At 33.7% G+C, this 22176-nt stretch overlaps 1 protein-coding gene across 2 annotated transcripts in view; it reads right to left on the reverse strand.

The window, feature by feature from the left end:
* LOC145258096 (b(0,+)-type amino acid transporter 1-like) overlaps nt 1–22176 on the reverse strand; it is a 131240-nt gene that overhangs the window by 38744 nt on the left and 70320 nt on the right. For both annotated transcript variants that reach the window (XM_080115834.1, XM_080115835.1), the window contains exons 2-3: nt 12492–12615; nt 11470–11571 (exon numbers count right to left, since the gene is read on the reverse strand). In XM_080115834.1, the coding sequence (XP_079971960.1) occupies nt 11470–11571; nt 12492–12606 (217 nt within the window). In that variant the 5' untranslated portion in view covers nt 12607–12615. The remainder of the gene's footprint in view (nt 1–11469; nt 11572–12491; nt 12616–22176) is intronic.

Genomic DNA, 22176 nt, shown 5'->3' on the forward strand with positions numbered 1-22176 from the left:
TAAACATTAACGTTGTCATTAAAAAAGACTAAGAAAAGTTTTAAGAAGTCGATAAAAGTGATTAAAAGTGAGATATTATCAATGTGTAGTTATGTATTTTATTTCAATAATAATAAACATTAACGTTGTCATTTAAAAAGAGTAAAAAAAGTTTTCTAAAGTCGATAAAACTGATTAAAAGTGAGATATTATTAATGTGTAGTAATGTATTTTATTTCAATATTCATAAACAGTGAAACAATGTCGATAAAAAGTTGTTACTATGGCAACGAAAACATGTCCTTACAAAGAAAGAAAGAAAAAAAATAAAAGAACGGAAGGAAAGAGCAAAACGGAAGTTGTGTTTGTAAAAATAAGTTTGGTGCGTTTCATGTAAATGTAAATCCAGGTTTTCATAAAACTCAAACCATGCGGGTTATAACGAAAGCGAAGTAATGTAATTGTAAAATCAATTCCAGGTAACGGATTGTGTCCTGTTTTAATTTAATTTTATTATAATAAATGCTTTATAAATTGTGTTTATGTTTTATGCTATTCAATGGCAAAGTAACCGTGGTTCGTTTCAGCGTAAGTCCAGACCAGTTTTTAGATAAATTCTAACCGGTGATCGGTTTTAAATGTCTCCTGTGAACGTTCTGGAACGGTGTAAGTGAGTGGCGGTGGTAGGATGAATTTGTTAGAGAGAGTATACTTTACTACTTCCAATAAATGTAACCGATTTTTACAGTGGACTCTCACCAGACAGAATATAGGAAACTCTGATCAGCAAGATATTGGACAGCTAATAAGCCTATAACATACGACAGATGTCGCGATTCAGTTTGTGAATGATACGGCTGCACCAAATGTATAAAGGTGCAGTCCTATAAATGTCAAAGTCGGAGGGGAAAAGATGAGTTCATTTTATTTATATAGAGAAGAGAAGAGAAGAAAAAGAAAAATAGTAATAATAATAAAAGTAATAATAAAAATAATAATAAAAATAATAATAAAAATAATAATAAAAGTAATAATAAAAATAATAATAAAAGTAATAATAAAAATAATAATAAAAATAATAATAAAAATAATAATAAAAATAATAATAAAAATAATAATAAAAGTAATAATAAAAATAATAATAAAAGTAATAATAAAAATAATAATAAAATAATAATAAAAATAATAATAAAATAATAATAAAAATAATAATAAAAATAATAATAAAAATAATAATAAAAGTAATAATAAAAATAATAATAAAAGTAATAATAAAAATAATAATAAAAGTAATAATAAAAGTAATAATAAAAGTAATAATAAAAATAATAATAAAAATAATAATGAAAGTAATAATAAAAATAAAAATAATAATAATAATAAAAATAATAATAAAAATAATAATGAAAATAATAATAAAAATAATAATAAAAGTAATAATAAAAATAATAATAAAAATAATAATACTGAGAAAAGAAATGTAATTTTCCACAGAGAATAAAATCTGTGGATTTGCGTTAATTAATTAATTGTGATGAGTTGTTTATTGGCGGACGTTGTCTGTGAAAGTTGTCCAAACGCTTCTCGGCGTACAGTATCGGTCAGTGGCGGCCATGATTATTATCTGCTTTCATTTAACCGTTCTTAAATGAAATTGTGGCAGTTCATAGCGTTTGCACTGAGTCTCTCTGTAAATATCGATCACGACCAGTGTCGGGATTCAGTGAACTACTCTGCAATGAACTACGTCACTTTTGGACAAATCGGTTTTAAATGTATGTCAGCTGTGGTGGTCATTGCGTTCTTAAGATAGATATTGTCACATGGCATGGTGTGTTCCAATTAAGTGTAATTATATACGTTATAATAATAATAATAATAATAATAATAATAATAATAATAATAATAGGAGGAGGAGGAGGAGGAGGAGGAGCGCTAGGAACAATGCCGATAAAATTTGAAAAAAGAATGGGAGAGACCAGAATCAGAGGGAAGGCTGAAAAGATACAATGGATAACAATAATAAAAACTGCAGAAATATTAAGGCAAACTCTTGAATGTGGAGACTAACACTCACAAATTGGTCACATAGAAACGGCTACAGATGTAAAAGGCAAAGGAACGTGGAATCAACAGGATAGGTGAAAGATATGGCCCTCCTTTTTTTTTTAGTGTGCATCACCAAATAAATGAGGGTCCACGAGGATGGAAAGATCGAGGAGAGAAAGCACTAACCAAACCTCGGCTGGTTGAATTTGGGGAGACTTATTGCCACCCAAATTCCAGTGAAGATCAATGGTCGCTGTCAACGAGAAATCAATGGTAAGCGGCTATTGCGATAACACTAACTCTTTTGCAAAGGTTATTGAAAGATGTAGTAGTACTGGAAAATAAGCGGGACTTGTTGTCACTCAGACTCCAGGGAACACCACAAGTTATTCTCAAATAGCAATCTTTTATGATGGTTTGTGTGAATACTCCTAGTGAGTAAATAATGATAAATATAGAAGCCCCCGTTCAGTCTTGAAAATGGATTCCTCCTGCATGTGTAATTATGAGGCAAAGGTTGAGCAATCCTCAACCACATCTCTCGTGAATCGGGTTAGGGTTGAGTTCACTGGGAAGTGGGAAGGAGAAATCCACGACGACTGGAAACAATGCCGAGATAAATGGAGAGCACATACAGTACCTGGTATTATGAAATGATCACCCATTTTATTACTAACCAAGTTCAATGTTGCTTAGTTTTGGTGATCTAACGGGAACCAGTACATCAGCCGTATATAATAATAATAATAATAATAATAATAATAATAATAATAATAATAATAATAATAATAATAAAGGAAGCATGGGCGACCATAACCGGTGTCAGTTTAAAATCGCTTATTGGTGTATAATTGTTTCGCTTAATAGACTGGTTTGGTTTCATTTTGCTTGCAGCCATGTTTAAGATTATTTTAGTTCAGTTACACCAAAAGTATTATCTTCCCCATAGAAAACTATAAAAAAGAAGCATAACAGATTCAAGAAAAGGATCAAAACCAGTAAAACATGTTATTGTAATTTGTAAGAGTTAAGTACAGCGGGATATTGTGCTCTTCCAGCTTGTGGTGAGCTGGATACAAAATGCAAATGGCCGCGCCCATGTTCAGTATTTTATAGAAATCAGGGGAGGTTACTCTGGTTGCCTTCCTGTCCACACCCGAAATTGCTTTCGATCCTACTCAAGGTGAGGCACGTTCGTCGGCTGTCTCTTATTGTGTCTGAGAGCAGAAAATTTATCCAAGGTACCATTCGTAAATATAAACGACTCCTTATTTCTCGATATTTTGCTTGTAGCTTCCGTTCAGGACTCCTTAAACTTACGGCATACCTTTTTTAAGTGTCCCACTGCCCCGCAAAAGTGGCACTTGAGTCCAACTGCTGGAAAATCTTTTCAATTCATCGATCCTCCTGAGCGAGACGTCTTCCCGCAACCGTTGAAACGTTTAGTATATCGTGGAATTAACGGAGCCTTTGTCTCCTGGTTGTACTGTTTATGGTTCGACTTCTGTACACCAGATAGCACCAGAGGGTGTCTGGCATCGTTAAAATAGGATTTTTTTTTTTTTTTTTTTTTTTTTGCTTCCAGACAGACCAACCGTGAGAACTTCTAATTCCAGAGTATAATGAATTCTTATTTCGGTTTGTTTTTCACTTTTTTTTTTTTTTTTTCATTTTTATAAACAGTCTACAAATATTTTTTTTTTTTTTTTTGCATTTTATTACTGCTGTCATACAATGCAGTTTCATACAATGCTAAGACCTGCAAGTTTTAGCTTTGCTATATGTATAAATTGTCTAAAATATTTCTTTCCTCTGAACAGAAGAAGCTTGCATTCTTTTAAACTCCACGGAATAAAGATTTATTGGTCATCCTTGATTGAGGTATTCAGTCGAAAAAGTAAATTTTCGTTTACGGTTTTCATTTATGCTTCTTATATATATATAGCTATCTATCTATCTACAATTATATAAATGCAACTTTGTCTGTGTGTGTGAGTTCGTCCCTTATAGACTCCAAAACTGCTTAACAGATTTTCTTTAAAATTGACGGATCTTTAGCGTATAAGTCTGGGGGTGATCTTAGTTTAGTTTTGTCTAAGAATACTCCCGATAATTACCGATAATCGAAACTGTTATTTTAATATATCTATCATCAGTAAAGCAATCTTTTCCATGTCGTCGCTTAGCAACAATGATAGAACAATGGGCCGTTAAAATTATAATGTGGGTAAGTTGATAGCGTGTTTTGGGGGGGGGGCGATTTTTTTTTTGTCTGTAGGTTCAAATTCCGCACGTAAATTTCTTAATTTTTTTCATTAACTGCAAAGAATTTAATAACAAAATTTACGTTTTTTAGCAGTGCAAAAGTAAATTATGTTTCTGTTTTTAAACGTCCATTAAACAAGCAACTGATCGTGAAGAAATTGCAAAACAGTCTATGCACATATTTAGTGAAAATAAGATTCAGAAGTTTCTTATATGTCGCTTTAACAAAACATAGGCGCCAACAACTAAGCACAAGTAGTATGCGCAACACAGTTGACTAATTGTAGAACTACACAGCGACAACCACATAAATTCTTCCAATCAATCGATAGCCGATGTTGATCCTGTGGTTTCTTTCGCATACGGTTCAAGAAATTATGCCCCCCCTCCCGAAACCTCGCCAAAGTTGTTGGTTTTGAGTTGGAAGAATAGTTGCTAAGGAGACAAATCAGAGAAATTGGATTGTTGCTGGCACGTTGCATTCACTGTGTGTGGGGGCTTCGTTGATCAGTAAGGTGTCAATATAACCGAAATTTACTAAAATAATTTTAAGATTACAAAAAAATATTGAAATTACCAACGATACAAATCAAAATAAGCATAGAAACGGCATCAAAGCAACCCCAGAGCACAACCAGGTAATACTGCTAGTTGTATATATATATATATATATATATATATATATATATATATATATATATATATATATATATATATATATATATTCCAATTACGGGATTTCCTTGGATTTTACTTGTGCAAATGGAAATTCAATTAACTTTCTTGAAGTTATATTTTTGGATTTTACCTTCATTGGATTATTTATCTTTCACCAGATTATCCATTCACGTGTTATCACCTTTTTCTTCACCATATTCCCTCTGCTTCACTTTTTTTTTTATCAAGTAAGATCTTTGACTAACTTGTTGTTTCATCAAATACTTTTGTATGCGAAATCCGATCCGGCATTTTGCTAATTCCTACCCTCTGATGAGAAGGAAAGTATTTCTTCGAAACTCCGCGGATTAAGGACTATCCACTTATCAAGTGTTTCTTTTTCAGATTAAATATGTTTTTAACTCTTTTACAAAGTGTTTTTTAACATGTTTTATTAACTGCTTGCTCCTATATATATATATATATATATATTTAAAAGAGTGTAGCCATCGACAATTGTGGTTTTTTTTAAAGGTTTTCATCATATTTTTATTTTAAAATATTTTTATAACGCGTTTCGAGCTTAGGGTGTGCTCTCTTCAGATATTTTCGTAAAAAGTTTTTCTTTAAAATGGGAGTTTGTAGATATGCCTCCGCTGATATTAAATATGTTTTTCATAGTGATGCGATGCGTGTGTTCAGTATTCAGACGTTCTGTCTCCAACTTTAAGTGTTCACAGTGACCGGTCAAAGTTAGTTTCAAAGAGTGTTTTTTAGTCCATATGGTGAAGGTTTTTATGGCTTTTTTAGGGTTCTTTTTAAAGACTTTCTTTCCCCATGTATAGCATACACTCACACACAATCACATACGCATACATATACATTCATGTACATGTACACATGCACACGCACACGTACGCAGGCACACACACATACACACACGTACATACATAGAAATATATGTAGGAGCATACATATATACACATATACATACCCACCTACACACCCACACACGTACTCGCATACATCCACCGCTAACAATTATTTTTATTTTTTTATTATTTTTTATTTTATATATATATATATATATATATATATATATATATATATATATATATACTTTTATATATACGGATATCGTGTAAGAGTGTTCTGTTCCTGGTTATATATACTTTTTTTTTCCAACCAAAACACGCATGTATATATGCGCTTAATCATTCCGACATACGTACACGCACCCACACACACACAAGTAAGATGGAGAATAGGTAGAAGATATATATACACACACATACACGCACATACACACACATATGTACACACATATATGTATGTGCACAGACACTCACAAACATCCACATACTATGTAGGCACACACACATACACACACACATGCACACACACAGACATATGCAGGGGCTCACACATACGCGTGTATCCATATCCACACGAACACATTTACCCACTCATACATGTGCATACATATGTATATATATATACACATACACACACATACATACGGATGTGTATACACTCATCCACCCATATATATATGGGCACATGCACTCACAATCACACACACACACATACATATTCATACATTCCACCTTATGTATGGTTGAAGTTTCCTTTCCAATCCATGCACATATGCATACATGGATTCGGTCACTCAAACATAAGTGCACGTATACATACAAACAAGATGTAGCATAGATAACAGATGATATATAATTATACACACACGCATACACAATCATATGTGCACACCCACGCACACACACATATACACATGCACACACGCGCGCACATACACATACATACGTTTAATTTCTAGTTGTTTGTTTGTTTAAGAGAAATGGTACTGTACTGGGTATGGGCGCGCGCACCCGCGAAAGTGTGTGCGTGCCTTATTGTGCTTTTTTGTTGTTTCGTGTGTGAGGGTGCACACGCTGCACACCTACCCAAGCATGCATGCGTGTAAGTGTATTTTGTGTTTTGCCTATTTATGTGTATAATTATGGAGAGATGTTTAGGGCGGGGTTAAACTTTGCTATGAAATTTTTTTCTTGAGTTAGCAAGTAGAAGTAGTTGTCAGTTTGGAAGATGGGCATTATCTCGAATCTGCCTCCACTGCATGTGTGTATATGTTGTGATACATGTAGGTGTCTATTTTCCGCGATTTTGATGTTGGATCGGTGTAGGGCTACTCTATTACTAAGGTTTTTTGTAGCGCCTATGTAGGATTTATCGCATGCTGGACATTTTATTACATAGATCACGTTTTTTGAGGTGCAATCTAGGTTTTTTTTAATTTTGAATGTTTGTATGGGGTTCGTAAATGTGTATGTGTTTCCCTCTAATATTATGTTGCAGACTCCACATCGTTGTTTGTTGCATTTTGTGACTCCTTTTGTTGCGTCTTGATTGAGTTTGGATGAGGTAAGAATGCGTTTTAGGTTTTTGGGTTGGCGTTTGCTTTTTATTATTTTTGTTGTTTTAAGGAAAGTGTTTAGTTTGCTGTTTTGGTTAAGTAGGACGAGGTTTTTCGTTATCTCTGTGAAAAGCTCTGGGTTGTTTGTGTTGTGTGTGGAGACGTATGTTAGGATTTGTTCTTTGTTTCGTTCTTTAGGGGTTCTCAAATCTTCTACTGGTATATTTGTCGCAAGTTGGATCCCTTTGTCTATAAGTTGTGATGGGTATTTTCTTTTTCTTAAATTTATTCGTAGTTCCTTGAGTCAGATTTTTCGAAGGTTATTGTCCGTGATTATGGTGCAGATTCTACGTGCTAGGGTGTAGGGAATTGATTTTATGCAGCTTTTAGGGTGGTGACTTTTAAAGTGTAGGTATTGTTGGGTGTCTGTAGGTTTGCGGTAAATGTCTGTGATAATGTTATTGTCTTTAATCTTTATCAGTATGTCTAGGAAAGGTAATTCTGTAGAGCTTTGTTCTATGGTGAATTTAATTTTTGGGTGTAGGTTCTGGAGTATGGTGTGTAAGTCTGTGATGTCCCCCCATGTGGGTTTCCATAGGATGAAGCAGTCATCTAAGTACCTTTTCCATGATTCTACAAACAATATTTTAATGCTGTGGCCAAATTTTTGTTCTATTTTTTTATATAAGGTTTCTTCTAGGTAGGCTAATGTAAGGATTGCGTAAGTCGGTGCCATTTTCGTTCCCATTGCTGTACCTAGTGTTTGGATGTAGTTGGTATTGTTGAATTCGAAGGAATTATTATTTAGAATTATGTCTGTACTATCGATAATGAATTGCTTTGTAAATCTGGGATGTAGTGTTTGTGCGTGTCTGTTGATCCAAAATAGTATTGCTTCTTTTCCTAATTCATGGGGTATATTACTATATAAACTGCTAACGTCAAATGTAACTAATAGTGTCCCGTTTTCTACTGTATGTGGTAAGGTAGTAAGAAAATGGATGTCGTCCCTTATGTAGCTCTTAACTTGATCTGTGAAAGGTTGTAATAAGATGTCTATTAAGTTGCTAAGTCTGCTTGTCGGACAGGCTGGTCCTGCTACAATGGGTCTAAATGTAAGGTCACTAGGGTTTGGAGCGCTAATATATTCTGAGTTTTGTGTATCGATGGCAAGTTTTATTGTGCCAGATTTGTGTATTTTAGGCAGTCCGTAGAAGTTGTTGGTCTTTGTAATGAAATTTGTGAGGAAGTCCTTTTCTTTCTTTTTTAATATTTTGTTGTGTGTTGTACAAAGTTTTGTGATTTTTGAGATGGTGGTGTTATCTATGTTGGTACTAATGGGTTTATAGTAGTGTTTGTCATCCAGTAATTCTGTAATTTTTGTTTCATAATACGTTCTGTCCATGATTACTACGGCACTGCCTTTGTCTGCTTCTTTTATTATTATGTCATTATTATTACGGATCTTTTCGAGTGCTTGTTTTTGCTTATGTGTGAGGTTGCTTGTGGTTTTGTGTTTTTTTTTGGAGGTTAATGTTCCAGAGATTTTCGAAGTAGCTGTTTAGTTCTTTTGTGTTGTTCTGTTTATTAGGGAAATATGTTGATTTGTTTTTTACTAAAGAATCATCTTTGTCCCCTTTGTTATCTAGTGTTTCTATTAGTCTAAATTTCCGTTCGAATTCTTTAAGGTCCTTTTTTAGTTCTGCTATATTGCTTTTAGGGGTGGGGCAGAATTTGAGGCCCAGCTTCAGTATTTCCATTTCGTTCTTTGATAAGGAGTATGTGGATAAATTGATGATTCTGGGTCTAATTTTTTCTAACCTGGAATTGTTGTTCCCTGGGGGCTTCCTAAAAAATGCTGGGAGTTGTTTGTTTCCTTGTTTCGAGGAGTGGTGTGTTTTAGGGTGATGTGATGTCTCCTTGTAAAATGAGTGTTGTGTACAATATTGTGAGGGTTCAGTGATAAATGGTTGAATGGGTTGTTGTTATATGTTTTTTGTGTTGGATAGTTGTGTTTCAGTTGGAATTGGTGTTGCTGTTGAGGATACATACATTGTTGTATAGGGTTGTGTTGTCGGGGTTTGTTGTAGGGAAGGTCTGTTTGTTGGGATTGGTGTTGCATGGGATATTCTGATTGTTCCCGTTGATGGGGGAGGTGCCTTAGGGGTTTGTTTCTTTGTGTGGGATATGAGGGGTGAGAGTTGTAGGTAGTGTTTTGAATTATGTGATGTCTCAGGTAGTTGTGTTGCATTGTGGGGATGTTTTGGTAGGGGTTGTTTAGTAAAGGTATTTTTTCGTTGTTTGTGTTAGCGATGTAGTGTCTGTGGGAATGGACTTTTGATTGTGTTCGCTGAATTGGGTGGTAATAGTTAGGTTTGTATTGCTTAGGATTGTATATAAGTGGGTATTTTTGTGGAGATGTATTGTGTGGTATGTTGTCCGGTGTGTTGTGTTTGTTAAGGGTGCGGGTTCTTGTGTAATTTTGAGGTGTTATTAGCGTGCGTTTTGGCTGGGCCAGTTGTTGGGAATTTGTGTATGACGTGGATATATTGTGGTTGCTTCTTTGTGTGTAGTTGTATCTGTTGTGTGGATGTGTTTGTGTATGGTGTATGTTTCGTTTCTTACCTTTGTTATGTGATCTCTGTGTTTGCGGATATCGTGTAAGAGTGTTCTGTTCCTGGTTGTCCTTGTATGTGTTTGTCGATTGTTTGCTTTTTTCTTTTTCCGGCAGGTTTTTTAGCTAGGTTATTTTCCGTCCAATGATTTCCCTGGATTTTTCCTCCTCTTTTTTGCATTCAGAATCCCAGAGTTCCAAGAGGGGTTGGTGTGTTTCCTTGGGGCAGAGTTCCTTGATTTTTTTTAAAACTTTATTGTCAATTTCTGTGTACTTCTCCGTAGAGTGTACTTTTTTGTCTTCCTGTATGTCGATTTCAGCCTGAAGTTTTGAAATACTTAGGGCTTTTTTAATTTTCACTTGTTCCTCTGTATCTTGTGGTGTAATTTTTTCCCGGAATTTATATGGAATGAATTGGTCCTCCATCGTTAGAAATGTCTTGTATGTTGCTGCGGTGTCACTGCATTTTACTGCATGGTAAAAAGCCATTTTTCTTTGTTTAAGGAGGATGTTCCAGTTTTGGAGATTCCGTTTCTTGGTTTTTAGTACTTCATTCTGTATGTATGGTCTTCTAAAGTATTCCAGGTATTCTTGTTGTGCTTTGAGTTGGTTAATGATTTCCTCAAATTGTATCTCTTTCTTATCCTGTTGGTTGGAAATGAGCTGGATTATTCTGTCCATTTTCTCATTTAGTTGCTGCAATCCGTCCTCGAGATGTTTGTGTTCTATGGAGAGGTTTGTCTGTGAATCCATCAGGTCCTCCAGAGACTTTTTTCTTGTTGCTGGCATTCTGTCGTTGTAGGTATTTATATTTAAAGTGATGGTTGTGTAGTTCCAACGAGAGAAAAAATGTATATTTAAAAGAGTGTAGCCATCAACAATTGTGGGTTTTTTTTAAAGGTTTTCATCATATTTTTATTTAAAAATATTTTTATAACGCGTTTCGAGCTTAGGGTGTGCTCTCTTCAGATATTTTCGTAAAAAGTTTTTCTTTAAAATGGGAGTTTGTAGATATGCCTCCGCTGATATTAAATATGTTTTTCATAGTGATGCGATGCGTGTGTTCAGTATTCAGACGTTCTGTCTCCAACTTTAAGTGTTCACAGTGACCGGTCAAAGTTAGTTTCAAAGAGTGTTTTTTAGTCCATATGGTGAAGGTTTTTATGGCTTTTTTAGGGTTCTTTTTAAAGACTTTCTTTCCCCATGTATAGCATACACTCACACACAATCACATACGCATACATATACATTCATGTACATGTACACATGCACACGCACACGTACGCAGGCACACACACATACACACACGTACATACATAGAAATATATGTAGGAGCATACATATATACACATATACATACCCACCTACACACCCACACACGTATATATATATATATATATATATATATATATATATATATATATATATATATATATATATATATATATAATTATTGATTTTATTTGAAACTTACAAAGCAACGAAATAATACCACATCCCAGCCATACAATCATGGTGAGTCCAACTGATCTGCTACTTTGAAGGACACCCTTCGGGGATATAAAAATACCGGATCCTGGAAAATAAACAAAGTTTAAATAACAGTAGAATTTATAAGGCAATCCAAAAACAAGAAAACAATAAATTTTTACATAAAAAATAATGTTCCTTTTAAACCAAGACTATTATTCTTGACTTGAACGTCATGTCTAATTTCTTGAAGAATTTTCGGTGGGTAGCTGTTCTGTACAGGTCCTGGACTTTATAATTTTGCAGGCAAAGAGCCAAAGATCTTTCTCGTGTTGATATGAAAGAATTGTGTGTCGAATAATAAAAGATTCAATATTTTTAACGAGCAATTCTGGTTTCTGATTGGTTGCTAGCAGAACGTAGCTCCATTTGATTCGCCATTTCCTATCGCCAATGTCTATAAATAGAACCTTCCAACTTTCGGTGATCATACCCTTATATTATATAAAAAAAAAATATTGTAACAATAAGAGACACAAACATGTTTGCAGATTTTTTTAAATTTATTCTCGGGCCATTCAGAATGTTTCTTTTAGAGTGAATCCGAATGCTGTATGAGGTCCAAACAGAACACTGCTTTTTTATCGACTGCTTTCTTCATCTCTTAATATGCAATGGGTTAAATTCCAAATAAATTTATAATTATAGAACAGTTCAAAAACCTTACATAAAGTTGAAGACTTGATTTTTAAGAATAACGTTCTTCTGTACCAGTAATAATCAACTGATAATAAAATATTATTCGTAAAAAAAAAAAATCGTTACTTCTTATGTAATACACCCCCCCCCCGTTTGAAAATTAGGTGAATGGTGTGTGAATGGTGAAGAAAAAATATGAACGTTAATGGCTATGCCTCTTTATTATACAAGTTGTAGTTGAAAAGCAAAACCAAATTTCTCTGTAAACTTCATGTGTGACGCATTCCAATCTAATATGGCGCTAAGTATTATGGAACAATAACTCACCAATCATGGTGCCGACGATTAAGGCAATTCCACCAACAAGACCCAATTTTCTAGTTGGCGCAACAGCTTGGCTTGACATATCCTTGTTGGCCTCTTTCGCATCCTCCTTTGCCATTGTTAAGATCTGTGATGAATGAAAAATAAATGATGTTGATTTTCATCTTAATAATGAAATTATGATGGTAATAATGATAATGATGATTATGATAATGATAATGATGATAATAATGATAATTATGATGATAATAATGAAAATAATAATGATAATTATAATGATAATGATGATTATAATAATGATAATGATGATTATAATAATGATAATGATGATGATAATAATGATAACGATGATGATAGAAATAACAATAAAAACAATATAATATCAATAATAATACTAACAACGACAGCAATAATAATAAGTAATGAAATAAATAAAGTTAATAATAATAACAATAAGGAGAATAAGACTACTACTAATAATAATAATAATAACAATAATAATAGCAATAATATTAATGATAATAATAACAATAATAATAAAAAATAATAATGACAATAATAATAAAATTAATAATAATAACAATAATAATAAGAAGAACAACAACAACAATAACAATAATAATAACAATAATAACAACAATAGCAATAATATTAAAATAATAATAACAATAGTAATAATAACAGTAATAATAATAATAATAACAATAATAATACCAATAATAACAATAATAATAACAATAATAATAATAACAATAATAACCATAATAATAATAACAATAAGAATAACCATAATAATAATAATAATAACAATAATAATAATAATAACAATAATAATAATAATAACAACAATAATAAGCATAATAATAATAACAATAAGAATAACCATAATAATAATAATAATAATAATAACAATAATAATAATAATAACAATAATAATAATAATAATAATAACAACAATAATAATAATAATAACAATAACAATAATAATAATAACAATAATAATAATAATAACAATAATAATAATAATAATAATAATAACAATAATAATAATAATAACAATAATAATAATAATAATAATAATAATAATAACAACAATAGTCTGACGTTGGTACGCGACGAAGCCGGCCGTGTGCAAACGCCTACCGTTGAGGAATGGTATTCCCAACCGGTCTTTGCCTGTAATCTATGTGAATATATGTTCGTTTCTAAAAATCCTATGTTCCTTTCGGTTATTACCATTTAACCCCATAACATATATATATATATATATATATATATATATATATATATTACAAGGTGGTTACCACTTATCAAGGCCCGGAAGCCATTCGGCGATAAGGGTTATTGCGTGTACAGTACATTAGTGTGGAGATTTGATAAAGTGTCTTACTTAAGGGGGCGGTTCATCAGGAATTTGTTTATGTTGGACTTGAAGACATCCAGGTTGTAGTCAGGTGGGAAACAGGCAGACGGAACAGAGTTCCACAGGCGTGCACTTCTAAGAAAGAATCTTTGTTCATGGAATCTACGTTTTGGTTTTGGCACAGATAAAGAGTGGGGAAAGTTTTTGACAGTGGTTTCAACTAGACGGGTGCAGCTCATGAAAGATTGGCAAGGGGGACCAGAGATTGGAGCTCAGACTAGCACTTGTCATGGAAGTAACTATAAAATAAAGACAGGCTCGCAACGATGAGAATCAGAGCATTGATTATGTAAAGATAGGGGCTTGGTTTTAGATGCATTAAAAGTAACCAGCCACCTCTTCCCCCACTGTAGCACGCACTCGAGATCAGGGGAGAGAATCAGAGAGAACTTTGTCATTTACAGCCTTTGATGTGTTGCCATACATGGTCGTGTCATCAGCATAGATGTAAACGAATGATTTAAGTATGTGTTTTGGGAGATCATTGATGTAGATCAGAAAGAGAGTTGTGCCCAGGATGGACCCCTGAGGGATTCCAGCATTAATACTGAGGGCCTCTGATTTCTGTTCATCAACCACTTCTCTTATGAGCCTATCGGAGAAAGTTATATCTTTTTCGAAAAAGAAATCCAGCAGAGTGCTCTAATATAAGGGAAATCTGAATATAAGGGCGTATTATTTATGGTTTGTTAACAAAAAGTTTAGATGAGATAAGTCATCGATACTGTCGGTTTCAACCCCGATAATTAGGGACCATTTTAGATATCCAGATGAAGATTTCTTCGGCCAATACTCATCTCCAGAATGACTTATCTCATCTAAACTATGATGGAATACTGTTGCCATATCTGGGCAGGAGCTGCTAAAAACAGCCTATCCTGCCTTGACAGAGTACAAAATAGACTTCGTGGCTTAGTGGGGGGATGCCCTTTCCTCTACCCTGCAACCTCTCTCCCACAGAAGAGACGTTGCGAGCCTATCCTTGTTTTATCGTTATTTCCATGGATGGTGCTCGTCTGAACTCCAATCTCTGGTCCTCCCTCGCCAATCTTTCACGAAAAACGCCCGTCTAGCTGAATCCACTGTGAAAAATTTCCCCCACTCTATATCTGTGCCTAAATCAAAACTCGGATTCCATGAACAAAGCTTCTTTCTTAGAAGTGTACGCCTGTGGAACTCTGTTCTGTCTGCCTGCTTCCCACCGGACTACAACTTGGATGTCTTCAAGTCCAATGTTTACAAATTCCTAATGAACCGCCCCCTTAAGTAAACACTTCATCAAATCTCCACACTAACGTAATGTACTTGCAATAACCCTTATCCCTGAGTGGCTTCCGGGCCTAGATAAGTGGTGATCACTGTGTAAAAAAAAAAAACTTTCTGTAAACAAAATAAAAATAATATATATATATATAGAGAGAGAGAGAGAGAAAGAGAGAGATAGAGAGAGAGAGAGAGAAAAAAAATATGTTAGTGTGCTAGAACGTTTTCATTCTAAATTCTACGCACTTATGCACAATGTAAAACATATGCATAAAAAGAATTAATCGTAATAATCAAATGAGAAACCGTAAAAGCTGAATAATTGATGAATTGATATATATATATATATATATATATAAATAAACATGCACACACACACACACACACACACACACACATATATATATATATATATATATATATATATATATATATATATATATATATATATATATACATACATATATATATATATATATATATATATCCACATGTTGCAACAGTACTCCGTTCTGTGTCGTCCTTGGCTCTTATACAGACAAAGAATTGCATCGCCACTGGGAATTCGTTTTCACTCGGACTCCAAAAACATCACATGTTTTTGTCAGTGAGCGATCACTAATAATGAGTTGTGTGAGAACTTCTAGTAAGACATGATAATAATTTATCAAAAAATGTAGAAATTATTGATTACCAGTTGTGTAACGATGTGTTCATTTTTTATTATTATTCATGTCAAGGATGAATAAATATTTATAAATTATTCGTTTTGATTGCTTTTGTAAGGAGTGGCTCAACGCCATCTACAATATCATGCGACATTGGAAATTGGCAGAAAGAAAAATAAAAAAGAAAGTTGTTCGTTTTATGGCACATTGACATTAATGGGTCATATGAGTTATAGATTTTTTATTTTCATGAAATGTTACAAGTAAAGCAGATAAGCACAAGGCCACTCAAAAGTTGGGGAGGAGGATCTATAGTCATCTTTTTTGATGTGCTCTGCTATTTTACTTTTTTTTTTTTTTTTTTTTTTTTTTAGAAAGGCATCACCACATTATCAAGGCCCAGAGGCCACTCAAGGATAAGGGTTAAAGAGTGTACAGTAGAAATTGGTCAATATAGTAATCATTAGTAATGAAAATTTGGTAAATTTAATAACTTATATGGAACGGCTCATCAAGAACTTATTTACTTTAGACTTGAACACAACCATATTGTAGTCAGCCGGAAAGCAAGAAAACGGAAGACAATTCCACAGGCGTGCAGTTCTAAGAAAGAAGCTTTGTTCATGGAATCTACGTTTAGGTTTAGGCACAGATAAAGAGTGGGGGAAATTATTGATAGTGTTTACAGCTAGACGAGTGTTTCTTGTGAAAGTTTGGCGAGGGGGGACCATAGATTGAAGCTCAGTTGAACACTTTCCATGAAAATAACGATACATCAGAGACAAACTCGCAACATCTCTTCTGTGAGATAGAGGTTGCAAGGAGGAGAAAAGGACATCTCCTACGAGGCTACGAAGTCTATTTTGAACTCTATCAAGGCAGGACAAGTCCTTTCTAGCAGCTCCTGCCCAGATGTGGCAACAGTATTCCATCCTTGGACGTACCTGGCTCTTATATAGATAGAGAATAGCATCAGCAGTGAGATATCTACTGGATCGATAGAAAGATCCCACCATTTTTCCAGCGGCCTTGGCAACAGATTTGATATATGTGTTCCATTTAAGATCAGGAGTAATGGTCAAGCCCAGAAGCTTGTCAAAACTTGAGGCCTCCTGAAGACGAGAGCCATTCATTTCAATTGATGACAAATGTGGATTAGAATGTTGATGATGTAAAGAGACTTTCTAAATTACTTTCTAAAATACCAACATGCCTGCTCCCTTAATAACACATTACTAAATAAATCCTAAGAAAAACTAACAAAACATCAACTTTGAACCAAAGATTGACTTTATTCATCAGTATAGTAACTTTCTAAGCTAATAAACTGATTCCAATTTTTCTCTTAAAAAATTCAATGTCTTTTTTATAAAACGATTTGTCTTTGATCTGAAAACATAACTCAGTTTTCAATATCATTTCTTAATTAGAGCCATATCTATTCCCCTAAAGTATTTTGGGGGGATCTACAAGCATCTAGTAGTCACTAGAAGCCAGATCTGAAGAATAGAATAGGTGTGAAAGCAATTTGAAGTGCTATTTGTGTAGTTTTGCCATTGTTATTGTGGTGTTCACAAAAAATGATGTCATCGGCTGGTGGTCATGAGTATTAACAAGAACACTTCATATGAGCATGAAACTATTTTTTAACAATAGAAAAAGAAAATATAACTTTACAAGAACGAATATTATAAATAATATGAGTCCACCATCTTAGTCTATTCTGTTCAGGGGGAGGTTAATATTTCTCTCTTAGAGTTATTTCTCTTTATTTACGCTTATTATAATCGTAGCTAGAGTTCACACTCACAATAATGCCGCAAACACATGGAGGTTGTCCTACTAAAGATTCCCAAATCAAATCGTGTTTATTTTATTAATATAATTATTATTAAATAAATAAATAATAACAAGTATATACTAGAAAGCTGATTGGCTAACTAAATCCTCAATAGAAGAGGACCATAAACAGCCACAGAATTCGCGCATAAGCCTGAGGAATCCTAGAGTGGATGAAACGCCGAATATTCAGTGTAGCTTAATCGCCATATATATTTTATAAATTACTATATATATATATATAATTATATATATATACATACACACACACACACACATATATATATATATATATATATATATATATATATATATATATATATATATATATATATGTATATATATATGTTTTTATTTGTTTTTGTTAGCGATACTTTCTTGAATGAATTGAAGTATTTATACGAAAGTGCATTTTTACCTAAATGCTTGTTGGGAATAATTTTCCCATTGACCAATCTGGTACCCCCTTAATAGGGAGCGGCATATATATTATTTTTAAAATATAATTATCCACTGACACGTGTTTCGTCGTCCACTACTCATCAGATTCAGCCACTCTGATGAGTCGTAGACGACGAAACACATGTTAGTGGATAATTATATTTTAAAAATAATATATATATATATATATATATATATTATATTTTATAAATAATATATATATATTATATATAATATATTATGGGCAGAAATAAAATTGTATAATAAAAGTCATTTGATCATTATTTCATCGGCGTGGGGTGGCGGGAAAAAAGTCCAAAAAATCAACAACAAATGTTAGTAGGACCCTTCCAACCCTCTCTAGATGGTAGACGGCCCACTGTTTTCCGGCTTCCTGGGGGCCGAAGACCAGCCAATCGAGTGGGTCGTTTAATTTTAACTCGAAGTTGAAAATAAAAAGAAGAATCATTATTTCTAATCATTTTCTTTAGAAAAAAAAGCTAATTTTTTGGCTGAGGAAAGTACAAATATATATATATATATATATATATATATATATATATATATATATATTTAAATAAGGGAGTAGTCACCAACAATGTGTATTTTTTAACATTATTTTATTATTCCGTGTCTTGGTTTTTCATTGAGAATTATGTTTGGATCATTGTAATAATGTTTTTAAGTCATTGAAATCGTTTTTACGCGCGTTTCAGAGTTCTGTGAAGCGTCCTTGTCAGAAATTATTTTCAAATGTGTTGGAGATGTAAAAATTGTGATTTTCTTAGTTTATTTGAAGTGTTTCCAAGATATCCGAACAGTGAGATGATTAAATCACAGATTAATTAATCTTGTGATTTACAGTCTTACAAAATATTGTTGGCCGGGAAGACAATCACAGCAAAAAAAAAAATCTTAATGTACAAGACAGAGAAAAGTAAAAATTGTAGGTTTTATGCTTAATTTTTTTACAGTTAAATATAGAATTTTTTAAAACCAAAATGTATTATTTGGACAAGGAATGCACTTTAGATTTAAAGTTCTTTCCTTAATCCATGGATTTTCGAGGTAAGGCTCATCTCTTCTTGGATAAACATAATTTTGTTTTTTAGCACATGAATTGAAAATTAATTAAAAATATTTTTCCAGGAACATTGAAAAGAACACCATTTTAAGGTGATGTAACGGGAGAGTTGGATTAAACAAGAAAAAGGATATCCATTTTAGGTACAAGATTCGACTATTAGACGGATAACCTTAGCTCAGATGAAACGTTTACCTCCAGCACCCTTACTAGTGGCATGGCCACCAGGATAAACATAGAAACAGAAAATTTCCGACATCTCAGGCTACAGTTCACGAAGTACTACCGACATGGAAAACAGCTTTTTCTTCACCATTTGTCAGAAAAATCACTCATTGGAAATGAGGACTGGGGGACAAAAAAGGAGAAGCGAGAGTTACTGGAGCTGCTGATAACACATCCACAGTTCATTATCTAATTAATTAAAAATATTTTTTTAAATAGAACATAGAAAGGAACCTCATTTTAAGGTAATGCAACGGGAGAGTGGGATTAAACAAGAGGATATGCATTTTAGGTACAAGATTCGAGTGCTGTACCGGAAATACAGATGAATTTTATTTTTATAATTCATACTGGCTAATGTTTCTAATATTTGGGGGTAAAGTTCCAAATTGTCGAATCTAGAAGGAATAGCAATGTTCTTTAGCAACAATAGAAATAACGAATCCCATTTGTTTTTGTATTTGTATTATGCAATCCGTACAAAAAAAGTGATATTTTTATATGGTAAAATCTGACCGGTCCACGTGAATTTGCCAATCATCAAAAACAGTCATGATAAATGCAGCAAGTATGTCCAAGGATGGAATACTGCTGCCATATCTGGGCAGGAGCTGCTAAAAACAGCCTATCCTGCCTTGACAGAGTACAAAATAGACTTCGTGGCTTAGTGGGGGGTGCCCTTTTTTCTTCCCTGCAACCTCTCTCCCACAGAAGAGACGTTGCAAGCCTATCTTTGTTTTATCGTTATTTCCATGGCAGATGCTCGTCTGAACTCCAATCTCTGGTCCCCCCCCTTGCCAATCTTTTACAAAAAACACCAGTCTAGCTGAATCCACTGTCAAAAACTTTCCCCACTCTTTATCTATGCCTAAATCAAAACGTAGATTCCATGAACAAAGCTTCTTTCCTAGAACTGTACGCCTGTGGAACTCTGTTCCGTCTGCCTGCTTCCCTCCTGACTACAACTTGGATGTCTTCAAGTCCAACGTAAACAAATTCCTGATGAACCGCCCCCTTAAGTAGACACTCTAAAATATCCACACTAACGTACTGTACTTACAATAACCCTTATCCATGAGTGGCTTCCGGGCCTTGATAAGTGGTGACCACCTTGTAGAAAAACAATATATATATATATATATATATATATATATATATATATATATATATATATATATATATATAGATTTTAATTTAGAATGATTGGACGTTAAATAGATATAGATTATCATATTTCCAGGAGTGGAAATTAAAAAAAACTTTCATGAAACACAGCTCGTTTTTCTTTGCTTGGCGTTACGACATCAACGAAATAAAGCGAAAGTTATTCAGCTTCATAAATATGCAAGCAAACGATTAAAGACTACTGTTCTCATCTTGTCAGTTTCACAATGTTTCGTTCGATGTAACCTCCGACCTTCTTGTTGAACTCGGGAATGTCTCTGTCGAACTCCGGATTTTGGAGGGAATTTCTCACAGTATCCTTTATTTACTTAATGGGGTTAACTTGCTCTCGATCCATCTGCAATGACTGGATAAAAGTCATGTGTAATTTGTAATTGTATTTTTCGGTCACCCACACTAAGGATTGAACCTTCAACCTTCAGGATAATATCACTTTTACAATTTATTTTTACAAGTATTCTAACTACTATGCCACGGGTCCTTGCTGAGAACAGTAGTTCGATGAATCGTCCAAGGATGGAGTACTATTGCCACATCTGGGCAGGAGCTCCTAGAAGCCGCTTATCCTGCCTTGAGAGAGTTCAAAATAGACTTCGTAGCCTAGTGGGGGGTGCCCTTTTCTCTTCCTTGCAACCTCTTTCTCACAGAAGAGATGTTGCGAGTCTTCCTCCGCTTTATCATTATTTTCATGGCAAGTGCTCGTTTATGGCCCCTCTTGGCCCGACTTTCCTGAAAAGCACTCGTCTATCTAATACCATTACCAATGATTTCCCACGCTCTATATCTGTGCCTAAACCTAAACATAGATTACACGAAAAAAAAGTGTCTTTCTTAGAACTGCACGCCTGTGGAACTCTGTTCCGATTGCCTGCTTTCCAACTGACTACAATATGGTTGCCTTCAAGTCCAACATAAACAAATTCTTGATAAGTCATCCCCTTAAATAATCCAATTTACCCAATTCCCACTACTAATGATTACTACGACATTTTCTCATTGACTACTGTATACTCATTAACCCTTATCCTCGAGTGGCCTCCGGGCCTTGATAAGTGGTGATTCCTTTGTGGAAAAAAATCTAAATAATATGAATAATCAATCTTCATCTCTAATTTCTGAATTGTAAAAGAAACTTAGTGTGTGAGTGTGTTTGTGTAAGTTCGTTCCCTATGAACTTCTAAATCGCTAGGCCGATTTTATGAAATTTTGTACAAATGTACTTTATGTGTCTGGCAATGTTCTTAGATAGGTTTTGCATAGGAATGTTTTCAATAAGTATCGATAATCGGTAATTGAAATCTCCGATGAAAGAAGCATCAGGCGATTTTGAGTAAAGTTAACACTTTATACGGCCTAACGCCACAAGTGGATTTGAGAAGTTTTATTGTCGCACAAGGAGAAAGGTTCGGCATATAAAATCAACAGTAAGCCTTCTAATATGACAGGGGCGCGTTTCAAATGAATGCTTTTGTTTAGAGTGCAATTGAACCTTGATACTTGATCTTTGCATTTTAAACTTTATTAAAAAAAATAATTTATAAAATCAGCAGTAGATTCTCT

Source organism: Euprymna scolopes, chromosome 33, assembly GCF_053919585.1.
Source record: "Euprymna scolopes isolate OS-2025 chromosome 33, ASM5391958v1, whole genome shotgun sequence".
Classification (NCBI taxonomy): Eukaryota; Metazoa; Mollusca; class Cephalopoda; order Sepiida; family Sepiolidae; genus Euprymna; species Euprymna scolopes.